The sequence below is a fragment of the Pelophylax lessonae genome, assembly GCF_965119305.1.
Source record: "Pelophylax lessonae genome assembly, chromosome: 2".
Taxonomy (NCBI): domain Eukaryota; kingdom Metazoa; phylum Chordata; class Amphibia; order Anura; family Ranidae; genus Pelophylax; species Pelophylax lessonae.
In genome coordinates this window covers 321463719-321480727 of record NC_138769.1, presented here as the reverse complement: position 1 = coordinate 321480727, position 17009 = coordinate 321463719, and the positions used below count along the sequence as shown (strand labels likewise).

Here is a 17009-nt window from a genome sequence, read left to right as displayed (position 1 = left end):
TTTTTGGCACTGCTTTGGGACGTCCCTATGGTTCTGAATATGGAGCGCTGTGTCCGCCAATGAACTCAAAGAAATGGATTTAACGGTAAGTATAAAAATCCAATCTTTGTCATCAATTTTAGGCCAATATGTATTTTGCTATATATTTTTGGAAAACCAAATCGCAATAAATGTATATTGATTGGTTTCCATAGATGTCATAGCATCTACAAACTATGGGTTATATTTATGGAATTTTTGTTTTTATTTTTTTTTTGCTATCGATGGCAGCGATCAGTGACTTACAGCAGGACTTCAATATTGCGGCCGACAAATCAAACACCTGACACTTTTGACACTTTTTTGGGAACCAGTTACACTAATACAGTGATCAGTGCTAAAAATATGCACGGTCACTGTACTAATGACACTGGCTAGGAAGAGATTAACATCAGGTGTGATCAAAGGGTTAACTGTCTGCTTGGCTGGTGTTTCAGTGTGGCCGGGGCGGTGCTTTTACTAGTGGAAGGTATAGATCGATGTTCCTGCTCTACAGGAACACAAGATCCACGCCTTCTGTACTGACAGAACGGCGATCGTCGTTCTGCCTGTGTACAGAATGATCAGCGGGTGCCTGTAATTACATCATTACAGGTACTCGCGCCTGATACCTGGAAGTGCAGGATTACGTATGTATACATGATCCTGCGCAGCGTGGTGGCCCTGTAGCTGTAAATGCACTAAATACAGAAAAGCTATTGCAGCCTTAACATCAAAGGACTGGTAAATGACCGTAAATCAAATTTTTTTTGTTTTTGGGTTTAAATACGTTTTAAAGTGATATTAAAAGCTTATTTTCTCTTTCGTTCATTGGTGGACGCAGCTCCTGATCTTCTTAACCATTGGGTTATACTGCCCCCTACAGGAGTAGTACACTCCCTCTGTCTGCTATAGGTACTCATTCTGCCTAGTCAGGAGTAAGGACCTAGTTCCTTGGTATGTTCTCTGGTCCTGGCAATTTTTTTCTTCTTTTTAGATAGATTTTTTTTTTCTCCTGTTTTTTTTTTCCTGTGAGATCTATAATCAACTGCCAGACTGGGTGACTGGCTGGATAATCTAGATCCAGTTGTCATCCCAGTCTGACCAGCGAGCGCGTGCAGACCTCAGCTACATAGCCCCACCAGACCGGGGCTGGCCTGCGAGTTAAACGCCTTGCGAGGTCGCATACAACCGGGTTTCAGCCCGAGTTGCAGCATTCCTCTTGGCCAACAGTCCCCTCACTTCGATGGCGAGGGGTTCTGTCTGAAGCAGCGCCCACCTGGTTCCTGGTATGGTGAGTAGCTGCCCCCCTCTCCCCCAGGAGGGTTTTGGGGTGGATGTGGGCCCCTCCATGGGACGGTCAGACCCCTGGGTTCCTCTTCTTCCTGTTAGGCACCCAACTCAATGGTCTGCTGGTCCCTGTGGGCCATATCGCCCCCCTCCTCTTTCACGGACGCCGGGGCTGTGGAGTGGCCTTGTCCCCACCGTCTAGGGTGGGGGCAGGGTGTTGTGGTGGTGATGGGGCGGGGGGGGTGCGCCGCCAGAGACCAGGCGATCTGCTGTGGTGGGGGCTCCTACCAGGGCCCCTCTTCCTGCCTGTGCTGTTTTCTTAGGCCTTGGGATCCCTCCTGGGTGCCTTGTGGTGCTGCTATTTTCTTGTTGCCCGTGAGCTCAATGCACGGTGGCTGTGTTTGTGTAGTCTGGCGGCCATTTTGCGGTGGTTTGCCATTGAAAATAGCGGCGGCCATGACAGTGGAGCCCTCTGGGTGGCGATTTCGACGGTGGAAGCCTCTCCTCATCCCCTGGTGCGGACTCCTGGATACTTTCATTTCCTGATTGCCGTACGTGCAGTGCAGATGTTGTAGTGCCTGGTTTCTTCTGGGTGGTGAGTCTGGTGGGGTCCTCTCCCTCTCTGCTGAGGATCGATTAAGTGCTCAGTTACTGGCGACCGAGTGGTACTGCTGGAGTGGTGGGGGGGGGGGTGTCCCTTAGCAGTGTTTTACCCTTTTTTATGGGGTCCCCCTGGTGACTCCATCTGTTCCCCTCTCTGAGACTGCGGGGCACTCTGGGTTCCATCCATCAATGGATGCTCGGACGGTGGTCCTGGACTCCTTTTGTGTCCCGGGTGGAGGTGGCTTTTGGGGAACAGGCTGGCAAAAAGCGCCCCCCCCCCACGTTCCCCTTCCTCATCGGTCTCTTCAGATCCTGAATCTTATTCGGCCGACGCAGACGTTGGTCATCCTGCTGGGTCTGCGGCCACTCACCCTGGATCCTCAGATAGTGAGGAGGATTCCTTCTTTTCTGCAACCGCGTACGAAAAGGCGCTGGTGGACTCACTGATTGTTGCTGTGCGTGAGACTTTAAAGATAGAGGACAAAGCCACGACAGAGGCACAGGTTCCAGTTTAGCACTCACAAGCCATCCAGAGCAGAAAAGGTGTTCCCTTCCCCCTCTCATTTTGACAAAATTGTCACTAAAGAGTGGGGACGACCAAAGCGTCCCCTTGGGGTCCCTAAGTGATTTGCTAAGGGATACCCCTATGAGGAGTCCCTTCTCAAGAAGTGGACTGTTCCTCCCGTGGTGGACCCTCCAGTTTCCGGCTTAAACAAGGCAACCAGGATTCCGGTTGAATAGTCTCCGGCCTTTAGGGACCAGCTGACAGGAAGGCGGAGGCTGTGGCCCACATTATGTACACCCTGGCTGGTTCGGCACTGAGGCCGATATTACCTTTGCCTTGATGTCACAGACTCTGACCGAATGGGCTATGCTTTTGCGCCGTGAACTGGAGGGGGAGTAGTTCTTCCTGCCTTTGCTGAGATGGTGGACCAGCTGGTCCAGGGGCTGTAGTTTATCTGTGATGCCTCTTTGGATCCAGCTCCCATAGTGGCTCGGCTCTCTGTGTCGGCAGTGGTCCTTCAGCGTGTCTTTTGGCTCAAATGTTGGTATGTGGACCAGACTTCTAAAAAGGTCTTGACTGATCTTTCCTTTCAAGGAGATTGCCTGTTTGGTGCTACCCTGGATGACATTATTACAGGTCTGGGGGGGGGGGGGTGTGGATATATGGGACGTAGTACCTTCCGCAGGCTACTAAGGGCAAGGACCCTTGTCGTAGATGTGGGCTCTCCTTCTCGGCTCCTAAGAAGTTGTTTCCTCCCTCAGGGTCGACTGACAAGGGGTCGGAGCCCTTTGGGGCCTCCTTTTGGAGGATCCAAGCAAACTTGGTCTGGCAGGGCTTCTCCAGACCCGCGGACAAGGCCCTTTCAGCATGAAGGTGCGCCTTCCTCGTATCTGGGATAGGGGAACATCTTCGCTGGTTCCCAGACCCGTGGACTTCCCTGGTACAAGAACAAGTAGGTCCACTAGGTCATTCGTTTCGGCTACAAGATCGTGTTTCGTTCCTACCCTCCGGTAAGGTTTCTTCCACCATGCGACTGTCCCCCGATCCACTTACAGGCTTTTTTTGGGGCAGTGCAAGATCTTATACTTTAAAGGGTGATGGTCCCGGTTCTGACTTCGGAATGCTTTCAGGGGTTTTACTCAAATCTGTTTACAGTCCCCAAGTAGGAAGGCAAGATGTGTCCAGTTCTGGACCTCAAGTCGCTGAACTGCTTTGTGCGAGTGCAGAAGTTCAGAATGGAGTCCAATCACATGTTGGTGGCTTCCCTTCATCAGGGAGATTTTCTTGCCTCCATCGACATTAGGGATGTTTATCTTCACAATTCAATATGTGTTGGTCTCCACTGCTTCCTCTGTTTTGCCGTGGGAGAGGAGCGTTATCAGTTTGTGGCGTTAGCCTTTGATTTCGCCTTTGCTCCTCCGCTCTGAGGCCAGGCAGACTCTTGGTTTAAATAGGCTGCTGGGTGTCATGATCTGTGAATGTGTGTGCACGCCTACGTGTACGCACATGTGCCCCTGTGTATGCGCCATTGCTCATCCACATGTCCCCGTAGGGCCTGCTGAATAGTGACTTGACGGGCTCCCCTGATTACCAGCACACGGTTACCTTGAGATATAGTCCATGAATCCCTCCTTGCTCCTGATGGCTCGTCACACAAATAAACAGTCTAGGGGTGTTGGTGTTTTTGGTGTTTGTTTGGAATTGGAATAGGAGAAGGGAAAAGTGGGATGCTGAACTATTTACAGTGATTGAGGACTTCTATCTTCAGGACTTCTATGTCAATTGGAAACAGCTAGGCTGCTTAATCCCCACTGCCACAAGTGTAGAAAGGGTTAAGTCTCTTGCTCTCTTTACTCTCTGACAAGAAGACTTGGTGGATGATAACTTATCTTCAGGACACTCTCACTAGCATCCCCTTTCAACCGACACCCGTCCACTGACTATCCTAGGAGCAGGGGTGGCCCCTCTCAGGTCAGGCCCATTGACACAAGATTCTGTACTCACTGTACTGCAAAGACAGATCCTCCAGTGTCTCCCCTCTCAGCTTCTCTGAACTTCTGAGTTCAGTTCTTCACTGCTACTCTTCAGGCCCTCAGGACGAACCCCTGGGACCGCATCGTACCTCTACGGAGGAAGTGGCAGCCATCCCCTTAATCCGGGACTCCGCTATCCAGACGAAAGACCTCGAGCACATGTGTTCCTGGCTTTTATACAGTATCCCAACATGCACCAAGGCATTTTCCCTCTAATCATCAGGACTGTATCAAAAGCCCATGCACCCATTTGTCAGGTTTCCTTCCACTGTCTAACATGCCTCCCTATTGGACCAGTGTGAAACACTCTGTAGACATAATGAGTTGCATCGTGAGTCCAATGAGCAGACCTCACTAACAGATCCTGCTCTCTGGTAGGCAGAGAACAATATAGGTTTACCTGCAACTCTTCTAGTAAGCAGACAGAGCTCAATATATACTTTCTCACTAGCACCTACCTAGGAGGGTGCTGCATGCGCATTCTAGCCCTTCTAGTCCTTGCCCGTCTCGTTAAGCTATGCTCACAATCCTGCACATGTGCATAGGAATGAACACTTGCTGCACGAAAATGAGCATCTTCTGTACGAGATCCCTGACAGTAGTGCCACCCTAGATGCCTTAATGGAGAATAACATCTCTCAATGTCCTAAACCTACGAAGGTGTTGGCCCCAGTGCTAGCATTGTTATGTGTGTGTGTGTGTATGTATATATATATATATATATATATATATAAAAAGTACAGTAAAACTGCAGGAAAGGGCACTGGGGGGGCAAACTAATCTCAATTTATTTTATTTTGTAATGTAATCCAATAGGATTACAATATAGCAGTGTGTTTTTACTTTTCAAATTTTCCGCCGGTTCCACCCCCCTGCGAGTGTCACGTCGCAGGAGATGCTGCAGGGACACATCGCAGGATCCCGGGGACAAGGTAAGTACCCTCTACCAGGATCCAGGGATGCTCCCTGGTGGTACCCGGAGTGTGGCTTGGGGTTACCGCTAATTGCACTAAAATTCCACCCCGAGCCACACTCGGGAATACCGCTAAGGAGGTTAAAGGCTTTAACCTCCTTTTGCAAAAAAAGAATAAATATACATATATTTTTGTTTTCAATGTTTTTTTTTTTTTTGTTTCATCTATAAAAGTAAAAGAAACACAAAAAAGTGGGGCTCGCTGATGTTTTGGGGGTGTGTGAGCTCTAAAGGCACAGGGAATCTTGTGAAAACCGATGGCAAGATGAATGCAGCATGTTATCAGAAAAAAATGGCAGACCAAAGCTTTGGACTTCCTGTCATGGGAATGCTTGCAATTTGTACTGTCTTGCTGGGGATTTGGAGAGACTATTTTAGCTTGGATCCGGGCCCTGTACTCGACCCCCTCTGCTTCGGTAAAATATGCAGGGTTCTTCTCGTCCCCCTTCTCGATTTTCCGGGGCACGAGACATCTCTTCATCCTAGTGCTGGAACCCCTTGCGATGGCCTTACTGGCCGATGGGAACATCTTGGGAATTCCTTATACAGGCCATGAATTCAAGCTTAACCTTTTTACCAATGATGTTCTGACACTGACCAATCTTCTCATTACCCTCCAAAATTTGCAGTGGGTCCTTTCTCAATTCTCATGTTTCGGGCCTGTGCATCAACCTAAAGAAAACAGTCGCTCTTAATGTGACCTTGGCTCCTTAATTGGTTTCTCGCTTACAGTACCAACTTCCCCTTCCAGTGGACGTCCTCCCATATTGACTACCTCGGGATCCGGCTAACCCCCTCCTCCTCCTCCTCCTCCTCCTCCTCCTCCTCCTCCTCCTCCATATTTGCATCTAATTATTACCCATTGCTTTGCTCTATATCTGCTCTTATGCAGTCTTGTCAATTCCCTCGCTTATCCTGGATATATCGTATTAATTCCATGAAAATTACTGTCTTGCCTAAACTTTACTACTATTTCCACACTCTCCCGATGTGAGTTCCGTTGCATTTTCTCTGTTTGCTCCAGAATAGAACCCCGTGTATTATTATTATTATTATTATTATTTACGTTGTTTCATCTACCCATACTAAAAGAAGTCAAGTTTGCCTTATTACATTGCCCAATTCCGGGCCTATTCACTTATCAACGGAAGCTCATTTTTCTGTTTCTGTCAACATAAAGAACAATTGCCCAAGCCTGAAAAAAAAAATCTGCCCCCTTTCAGGGGGTGAGAGATCGGATGACCACGTTGATGCTTAACAAACAGATGTTGAGCATCCGCAATGACTCTAATGCTAAGCTCCTCAAAATTTGGGAACCATGCCTTTCCTACCTTTCCCATAGCCAACTTGGGCCACCTGTGACAGACCGTTCCGATGCTCCCGAGCCCTTAACTCCCCCCTTCTCCCGGCCTCTAATCTTCTAGACTCCTCTTTCTCTAGCTCCCTACTCTACTCAGTTGGCGTGTGAGCTCCTTCCCTCTAGCTTTACCTTTCCGCCTAACTTTCTTCTTATTTCTATTCCATTTTAGATCTGTCTAGGCTATATATTGCACTACATTTTGGATTATGGAGGGCCTAGGGGATACCCCATAGTTGTAGGGACCCTCTCCAGGACCCCTTGGTCCTCATGGGTCCATGAACACTCCTATTCATTGCAGTTATGTTAGCTCTTGTTTCTTCTGTTCATGTATGACCTCATTTTTTTGCATTCTTTGTGAGCTAACTCTTGTTATCGCCTTAATGCTAGTCCCTGTGTGGGTGTAACTTTTGCGTGTTCGCTATTTGTTAAAACCAAATAAAAACGATTGAAACAGAAAATACTGGCAGACAATTTTGCGTTCTTCTGCACGAAAGCTGCACGTGACATGCTCTTGGACTTTCCAGCATGGAAATGACCATAAGCACAAGGCCAAGTTGACCATCCAGTGGTTACAGCAGAAAAAAGGTGAAGGTTCTGGGGTGGCCATCCGTTTTCTGACCTTAATATCATCAAGCCACTCTGGGGAGATCTCAAATGTGTGGTTAATGCAAGACGACCAAAGTCTTTGCATGACCTGGAGGCATTTTGCCAAGAATAGTGGGCAGCTATACCACTTGCAAGAATTCAGGGACATCTATTACAAAAGACTGCACGCTTTCATTGATGCTAAAGAAGGCAACACCGAGTATTAAGAACTAAGAGTTTGCAGACATTGAACAGGGGTCATTTCATTTGTTTACTTATTGCCATGTTTTGTTTTATGGTTGAGCCATTCTGTTATGACCTACAGCTCAATACGAATCGCATAAGAAATAACAGAAATGTATTTTGCCTGCTCACGCATAGTTTCTTAGTATATGAAATGGTACAATACCGTATGTTATCAATTCTCCAAGGCTATGCAAACTTTGAGCACAACTGTAAGTACTATATCCGTGGCCAGATTTTCCTTTTATGTGAGTGCAATCTGGTGAACCACAATGAAGAATTCGTTGCCCACTTGTTAAGATCTTCTGTGAGTTTTTGTAAAGTGATGGATAATTGTTCTGATACAGAGTTTGAAGAGACATGGTAAGATTTATGCAAAGATATGGCAGGGCGTTAGTGTGCCATTTGAATTGGAAGGAGTTTCAAAGGGCCTGAATAGTATGATCTTCCAGGGAAATATTAAGTGCTTGTGATTTATTATGATTGGCCCCTGAGACCCAAAATGGATAAAAAAAGTTGCAGGTCGGTATAAAGATTAGGGATGCATATAATTGGGCAGGTGGGTAACAGGGCACATTTACAGTATGTTCTCGGTCCCTACATGGGATGCCTAGTATATCAATGTTATACCGGAGATTGAGCTAGAGGTTTTAATGCTAAAATTAATAATCTTGGGCATAAGAGGGCATCTCTGACAAATGCCTCTGCATATAGTAAAACTTTGAGAGCTGTAACCCTTCACCAAAAGGTTAGCTGGGGAAGCACTATAGTACATATGTAATAAAGTCAGAAATATAGGCCCAAACCCATACTTTTTCAAAGTGTAAAAGAGATATTCCCAGGACAGGAAATCAAAGACCTAATGTAGATCGAGGGAAGAGAGCATGCCTTGTCTTTGTTCCTGTTTATCCCAGTCGGAATGGATCACAGAGATAATGTCGATTTAGGCGGCAGGTCTGGTCAGGGGCATATATATATATATATATATATATATATATATATATATATATATATATATATATATATATATATATATATATAATATATATTTTCAGAAAAAAAGTGTATTTATAATTTTTTTGTGAGTGAGCCTTCAAATCATTGAAACTGCAATCAGTCCGTCACCGGTTCAATGCCAGGCTCTTGCAGGCTCTTCCTCCAGCTCTAGGTATATACCAGAAAGTGTCAATGGCCCAGGACGGTGGGGATCACTGCACTTGTATTCCATTCCTTTCCATCTGCTGTGGCGACAGACGGGACTTGTTTATTCATTTACAGATTTCGGGAATGAATGGTGTGGCAGGGCAAGCAGAGGTTCTGCCAATTTCAAATCTGACAGCTGCTGTGGGAGGAAGAACCCCTGCCCACTGTCAGATGGGGTGGCTATTTTGGGGTGGGGGGATCTGCTTTGCAACATGTGAAATGTTACACCCAAAATATGGTTTTAACATGGTATTAAAGCTGTATTAAAATCCAAAATGTAATGTAATGCAGTTTACCAATTATTAGATGTGGTGACTGCATTAGTTTTCTTTTTTTGGGGGGCTTTTTCCCTCTGTTTTCACCTGGTGATCTGTAACATTCCCCATGTAGTAGAGTTTCCCCTCTCTGGATGAAGGAGAACAGGTGCACCACCAGACAGCAGCATTAAAAGTCCCAGGGGAGGGGAGTGTTAGATGTACTAGCCTATTTAGATACACTTTTAAATTGAACCCAAATTCCAGCTCACACTGCATTTACAGCAACCATTTTATTTTTTTGAAATAAAGGTTTTACATTAATATATAAAAGTTGATCACTGTAAGCACGCCTGTCAGTGTTGAATGGTTTCTCAACCCTCAAACTTAGGAGTGCTAATTGTATTGTGAGTGAGTGCAACATACGTGATTTGGTAACCGGTTGAGGGCCACAATGAAATTAAATAGTTCAGAATTTTTTATTTTTTTATTTTGAATAGCGCAATGAAGATTTTAAACAACAATTAGGATTATCATTTTTCATGGGACCTATCAACATTGGATGTTTATCCATTGCTTAATCATCACAAAAAGAAAGATTGGATGGCACTAGTGTGAACACTGACCTTGTTTACTTTTTACAAGGGCTATATGTCTATTTCAGCGGTTGCAAGAGATGAAAATGGATGGATTGATTCCTGTATATGTTGCCCCCTCCACCCCTCATGCCCAAGTGTAAAATATAATGTAACAGAGATGCCACATGGGCCCCCTGGAGCATATGGCAAATCACCATTGCGACCCCTGGGGTGTGTGGTACAAACATGTCTCAACTTTGGGGTTTTACAGCCCCCCAAACTGCAAATGTAAACTAGCCCCTACTGTCCTGAAATCCCCCCCCCCCCCGCCCCCCCTCCCCCTATAAGGCTGCACCGCAGATGTAGCTCAGTGCACCTGCAGCTTTCCTGCAGGTTAGCTGCGCTTTGCCATAGACTTCTATTATATCTTGCGGGTGTGGTGAACTTTCTGAAAGAGTACCAAAGCTCCTGTATTCAGGAGTTTTGGTGCGTGTTCAGAAAGCACACCAAAAGCTCAGTGTATGTGTTGTTTAATACTCTGACCTTATTTTCCTCTTACAGCTTTTGCTGGCATCGCTCTCCAGGCACCTAGAAAGGTTCCAGACTAAGTGCACTTGGGGAAGGAGCCATTGCTACAGAGGAAGCATTGGCTTATGCGGCTCCTGCTTGCTCCCCTGCTGGCGCCAGCACAATGTGATGCTCTGGGATGGCGGGGTCGGCCACCCCTTGCTGACGATCTGGGCTTGCCAACCTGCCTTCTCAGAGCATGGGCATGCGCTTCCCTGATTTGAGGTTGAAGGCCACAGGTTGAGCACCCCTGCTCTAACTGCTACATTTGTGGGATAGCTTGTACTGTTTAAAAACAGACTTACTGGCATGTTCACCAAATCAAAATAAAAAAGAGAGCCTAAAAAAGGAAACAAATTCAGCCATCACATCCAGGGCCGGTACTAGACTGTTTTACGCCCTAGGCAAGATCAGCTACTTGCGCCCCCCCAAAAACATAAATAAAAAGGGAAGGGGTTAAAAACTGCTCTATGTCATATCCAGTGACCCTGATCTGATGGTTCCTCCATGTAATGCTGTCATACCCAGTGATCCCAATGTTCCTCTGTCACATCAGGGGTCACTGATGTTCCTCCATGTCATACCCGGAGACCCTGACGTTCCTCCATGTCACACCTGGGGACCCTGACGTTCCTCCATGTCACACCTGGGGACCCTGACGTTCCTCCATGTCACACCTGGGGACCCTGACGTTCCTCCATGTCACACCTGGGGACCCTGACGTTCCTCCATGTCACACCTGGGGACCTCAATCCCCATGGCACACCCAGGGTTTCCAATTCCTCATGGCACACCTGGTGACCCCAAACCCCTGTTACACTTGTGACCCCTCTCCCCCATGTCACACCTGGTGACTCAGATTCCCCATGGCATACCTGGTGACCGCAATTCTCTTTTACACCAGAGATACTCCATGTCACACCCAGGGACCCTGATTCCCTGTTCTGGGGACACTTACTGGGCAGTATGAAGAGAGTGGCCTGCACTCTGCCCTCCTTCACCATGATCCTGCTTATTCCTTCTCCCAGGACGCTCCTCTCCTGGACCACAGTGCTCACCACAGCTCCAACCGGCTCCTGGTGGAGGGAGAAGCAGCAGTCAGAGAGCTCCGCACCTCCTTTATCGCCAACATCCTCAGACCATTCCGTTGCCTCGTCGCTTCTGCTCCAGTAAAGGTTCCGCCCTCCAGTGCCGAGCTCAGGTTCAGCTCTCCTCTAATCCCTGCTTAATACTGACCCAGGGAAATGAACGGCTGCCCACCAGCTCAGATTAGAGAGTCACTTCCCACCCAGGGATTAGGCTGCTCAGCTCCAGACGAAGAGGATCATTATGCAGCTAGCACTCCGGTGGGCTCCTTTCCTGCCCCTTGGGGCTCCCCCAACAATGGTGGAAAGCCAAGGCCTGGTAGTTCTGCCACTGCCCCAGACACCTGGCATCTTCCTCTGTCCCTTCTTCCTCCCCCACTGCCACCCCTTTCCTCAGCTCACAAGGATCATTCATAATGGAGCGTGAGTGCTGACTCGTGGCTGCGCCCCTAGGTGGCAATGCGCCCTAGGCGGCTGCCTAGTTTGCCTAGTGGAAGCACCGGCCCTGATCACATCCTAAACTTGTTAAGCTGCAATATAATAGTTTGCTTTTGGGTTTGGTACTGCTTTTTAAGGTCGGGTTAGTCTTTATTTCTTTTGTTGCCAATGTTGTAACTTATGCATCATGGCATTGAAATGGTTAACAAAAATTATTCAGCAGCCTCCTGGCTGTAATGGTCCTGGGGCTCTCATGAGAGCCTAGGAGCAGCACAAATTGCTCAGGATAGACAGCAGAGGAGGATCAGTAAAAATGTATTTAACAATTCCACCCTCTGTGGAGTGAACCAGAAAGGGCTCTGCTCTGGGAACGTCTGGATTCAAAGCTTTCAAACCCTGGATGCTGGGTCTGGGGGAAAAACACAGGTTAAGCACAGTTTTTGTTTGATTTGCTAGAGCCCGGATATCTCATTAAAGAAAAGATGGTACTTGTAGCCTACCCCATTCACAGGTAACTGTGAATGTATGGCATGGCTGCACTGTTTTTAAATTGTGATATTGGGTACAGGAAGAAGATCCCCCGTCTGCTGTCAAAAGGAGGAGGGGGAATTGAGTGTGCGGGGTACAGATGCTGGAAAACGTTACATGTTCCACCCTAAAAACGCGTGGAACATTGTTCAGGTGAACTTATCCTTTAAGTAAATTTCCAGCCTAAAATGCATTTTTTTTATGTGTATGAAAAATGAGTTAAATGGCTCTGGCAGTAAAGGGATTCATTATTTAAAAAAACTAAAAGCCTTCACCTGCCTCCAATCACATGCAAACGCATGTACTAGGTTGCATGCATACAAAACAATTATTGCCCTACACATTGCAATCCCATAGAAACTTGGACCATGCCCCGTTGCTGCTCCAACGGTCAGCTTTCTTTACTCCTGGGCAAAGGTTGTGGAGAATGTCCAGTTACTGTTAGGGATTGCCTGGATCTGGATAAAACCGTTGAAGTGCAGGAAGCAGGCTGGGAAGACTCAAGGGGCAGATGGAATACCGACTGAATTTTACTGTCAGTATGTTGCACTTCTTGCCCCTAGGCCTGCAACTGTGTTTATTCTGTTTGCCTCCCAGAGATTCCTCCCCAAGTCTTTCTGAGGTTGTTGTTTTGTTTTTGTTTTTTCTGAAGCCATGTAAGGATTTGGAGGACTGTGCATCCTATCGACCGAATATCTTTAGTGAATGTCATTGCTAAGATTCTAGCTAAAATTCTGGCCATCTACCTGTCGAATGTGTATTGGTCTAAGTCCGTTCTGTTTTTTTTTTGGATTCTAAGGCTTGGATACTTGTATCTTCCTTCCCTCTGTGATGGATAGATGAATTTAGATCTAAACAATAAATTGAATAAAACAATCCAGAGAATAGTGAAGTGAATTGTATTCAACTGTGAAAAAAGTCCATGATATCTGAGAGGAGTCCATCAGTGTATAATGTATAGGTGTACTATACGCTCACCAAAGGTATTAGAATATCAAGCAGAGAATAGTATGCACTGAATAGCACCAAGATGAATATCTGTGCAAGTGAACCTCAACCCAAAATATGCATTCACCAGAAATGAGACCTAAACAAGCTTCAATGAGTAATCCTTAGGAGCATCTCAAAGAAGCTGCTTCTACAGGCTTTTGAGCTTTTTTGAGCTCATTTTTTTCTGAATGGAAACTCCCCTCCATGTTAGCCAATGTGTTCATGCACACAATGGCTTTTTTCAGGAGTTTACAGGCATATGCTCTTACAAGCAAAAAAAAAAAAAACCCCATCAACTTGTGTTTGTGAGAGGAGCTTTCAAGCAGAAAAGATGCCTAAGTGCCTGAAAACATGCAAAAAAAAAACATGCACACAAATAAAAAATGGGCCGAGGGAGGGTTTGTGAAAAAAAAACGCTTATGCCCGTTGGACAAATATGGTTTGGACCCATTGTCAGACCCTACGCTTTGGCAGTGGGTCCTGGGTTTCTCCTGGCGCAAGACAATGCCCAGCCTTACGTGGCTAGAGTATGCAGTCAGTTCCTGCAGGATGAAGGAATTGATACCATTGAATGGTCCCTACGCTCGCATGACCTAAATCCAATAGAATACCTCCGGAACATTATTTTTAGGTCCATCTGACGCTGCCAGGTTGCACCTCAGTCTGTTCTGGAGCTTAGTGATGCGCTGGTCCAGATCTGGGAGGAAATACCCCAGGACGCCATCTGTCGTCTCATTAGGAGCATGCACCCACATTGTCAGGAATACATACAAGCGCATAGGGCAATACAAACTACTGAGTTCCATTTTGAGTTGCTGCAATGAAATTTCCGCAAAATGGACTAACCTGCTGCATCATTTTTTCACTTTGATTTTTGGGGTGTCTTTGAATTCTGCCCTCTGTAGGTTGATAATTTTCATTTCCATCAAACGATGTGGCATCCTTCTGTTCCTAACACATTACCAAGTCAAAATCAGTATAGATATCCAGCATATTTTTGCCCGTTGAGATCTGATGTGTTTTCAAAGTTTTCCTTTAACTTTTTTTGTGTATGTATGTATGTATATATATATATATATATATATATATATATATAATATACAGTACAGACCAAAAGTTTGGACACACCTTCTCATTCAAAGAGTTTTCTTTATTTTCATGACTATGAAAATTGTAGTCACACTTCAAGAGGTAGTCACCTGAAATGGTCTTCCAACAGTCTTGAAGGAATTCCCAGAGATGCTTAGCACTTGTTGGCCCTTTTGCCTTCACTCTGCGGTCCAGCTCACCCCAAACCATCTCGATTGGGATCAGGTCCGGTGACTGTGGAGGCCAGGTCATCTGACGCAGCACCCCATCACTCTCCTTCTTGGTCAAATAGCCCTTACACAGCCTGGAGGTGTGTTTGGGGTCATTGTCCTATTGAAAAATAAATGATGGTCCAACTAAACGCAAACCGGATGGAATAGCATGCCGCTGCAAGATGCTGTGGTAGCCATGCTTGTTCAGTATGCCTTCAATTTTGAATAAATCCCCAATAGTGTCACCAGCAAAGCACCCCCACACCATCACACCTCCTCCTCCATGCTTCACGGTGGGAACCAGGCATGTAGAGTCCATCCGTTCACCTTTTCTGCGTCGCACAAAGACACAGTGGTTGGAACCAAAGGTCTCAAATTTGGACTCATCAGACCAAAGCACAGATTTCCACTGGTCTAATGTCCATTCCTTGTGCTCTTTAGCCCAAACAAGTCTCTTCTGCTTGTTGCCTTTCTTTAGCAGTGGTTTCCTAGCAGATATTTTACCATGAAGGCCTGATTCACACAGTCTCCTCTTAACAGTAGTTCTAGAGATGTGTCTGCTGCTAGAACTCCATGTGCCATTGACCTGGTCTCTAATCTGAGCTGCTGTTAACCTGAGATTTCTGAGGCTGGTGACTCGGATGAACTTATCCTCCGCAGCAGAGGTGACTCTTGGTCTTCCTTTCCTGGGGCGGTCCGCATGTGAACCAGTTTCTTTGTAGCGCTTGATGGTTTTTGTGACTGCACTTGGGGACCCTTTCAAAGTTTTCCCAATTTTTCGGACTGACTGACCTTCATTTCTTAAAGTAATGATGGCCACTCGTTTTCCTGTACTTAGCTGCTTTTTTCTTGCCAGAATACAAATTCTAACAGTCTATTCAGTAGGACTATCAGCTGTGTATCCACCTGACTTCTGCACAACACAACTGATGGTCCCAACCCCATTTATAAGGCAAGAAATCACACTTACTAAACCTGACAGGGCACACCTGTGATGTGAAAACCATTTCAGGTGACTACCTCTTGAAGTGTGACTCTACAATTTTCATAGTCATGAAAATAAAGAAAACTCTTTGAATGAGATGGTCTGTCCAAACTTTTGGTCTGTCCTGTATATAATATAATATATACACACACACACACACACCTTTTAGGCTTCCAAATTAATTGTTATTCTGGTGTTTCTCTTTTTTTAATATTTCCAGGCTGCTATGCGGAAGACATCTTTGGAGAACTGTTTACTGAAGCAAGCTTGTTTGCTCAGCGTGTGGGAACGCTGAGTGAGAGAGTAGAAAAGCTACAGGTCAAGGTGACCCAGCTTGATCCTAAAGAGGAAGAGGGTAAGTTATTCGGATAGATACCCAATTTAGGAAAATAACTTGTTCTCTTTATTTTTTAATAGAAGCATTGTAATGCGCCAATGCCATATATGATGTGTGGTATGATACAGAAACGTTTATTGACAATAGGAAGCTCTTGGAAAGCTACTTATGTTTTCATCAGTCTCTTAAGTGTTTTTTACTTTTATTTCCAGTTTCTCTGCAGGGCATAAACATGAGAAAAGCTTTTCACAGTAACACCCTTCAAGATCAACAACTCTTTGTACGCGATTCTCTTTCGGTTCCTGTCTGTGAAACATATGCTACCTGTAACATGCCACCACCACTCAACATCCTTTCCCCATACAGGTAATGATGCTTTTTGCTATTTGTGTATTGTATGAATGTGCAAGTCTTATGACTTTGTTTCAAAAATCTTTTTTCCTGCCTTCTACAGGGACGATGGAAAGGAGGCCTTGAAGTTTTACACAGACCCATCCTACTTCTTTGACCTGTGGAAAGAACAGATGTTGCAGGACACAAAGGATATCATGAAAGAAAAGCGCAAACATAGGGTAAGAAACAGAATGCTGCAAGAGATGGGACTTCTTAGATTTATCATCTTACTTCTCATCCAGCTGAAAAAGTTTTAAAGGATAACTTTACCCAAGATGAAGTATGAGAAAGGTTAGGGGTTACTGGGGAAGATGTGACAGTAGCATTAATCGTTGTACCTGTAGGCTCTGTTGCAGAGATCTTTGATGTAGTAGTCACTTGCCAAAGTGATCATTTCCCCAACTCAATGGACAGGCTGGTGGCACACTTTCCTCTGTGAAAATAAGACCTTGCCATCCATTCACATAGATTTTTCTATTTACTTGAATATCTTTAAGAGGCAGTGAGCACTTTTGCGGTTTATAGTGCTGTTTTTGACCCTCTAGAGAAAAGCTACATGATTACATTATTCCTTGTCCTTAACATAATTATAGATTTTTTCTTCTCTATCGTTTTTTTTGACGGACGCAGTCCTCTGATCCATATCAGTAGCGTTATACTGCCCCCTACAGGAGTAGGACACTAGGCAGAAAAAAAGTTCTGGCTACGCCTATTGGTAGTCCCGGAGGGTACACCCACTC

General features: G+C 45.7%; 1 protein-coding gene across 1 annotated transcript in view; it reads left to right on the top strand.

The window, feature by feature from the left end:
• The window catches only part of WASF2 (WASP family member 2), a 118356-nt gene that overhangs the window by 44835 nt on the left and 56512 nt on the right, over nt 1-17009 (top strand). The window contains exons 3-5 of the mRNA XM_082244370.1: nt 15760-15894; nt 16089-16242; nt 16331-16448. Coding sequence (XP_082100496.1) covers nt 15760-15894; nt 16089-16242; nt 16331-16448 — 407 coding nt within the window. The remainder of the gene's footprint in view (nt 1-15759; nt 15895-16088; nt 16243-16330; nt 16449-17009) is intronic.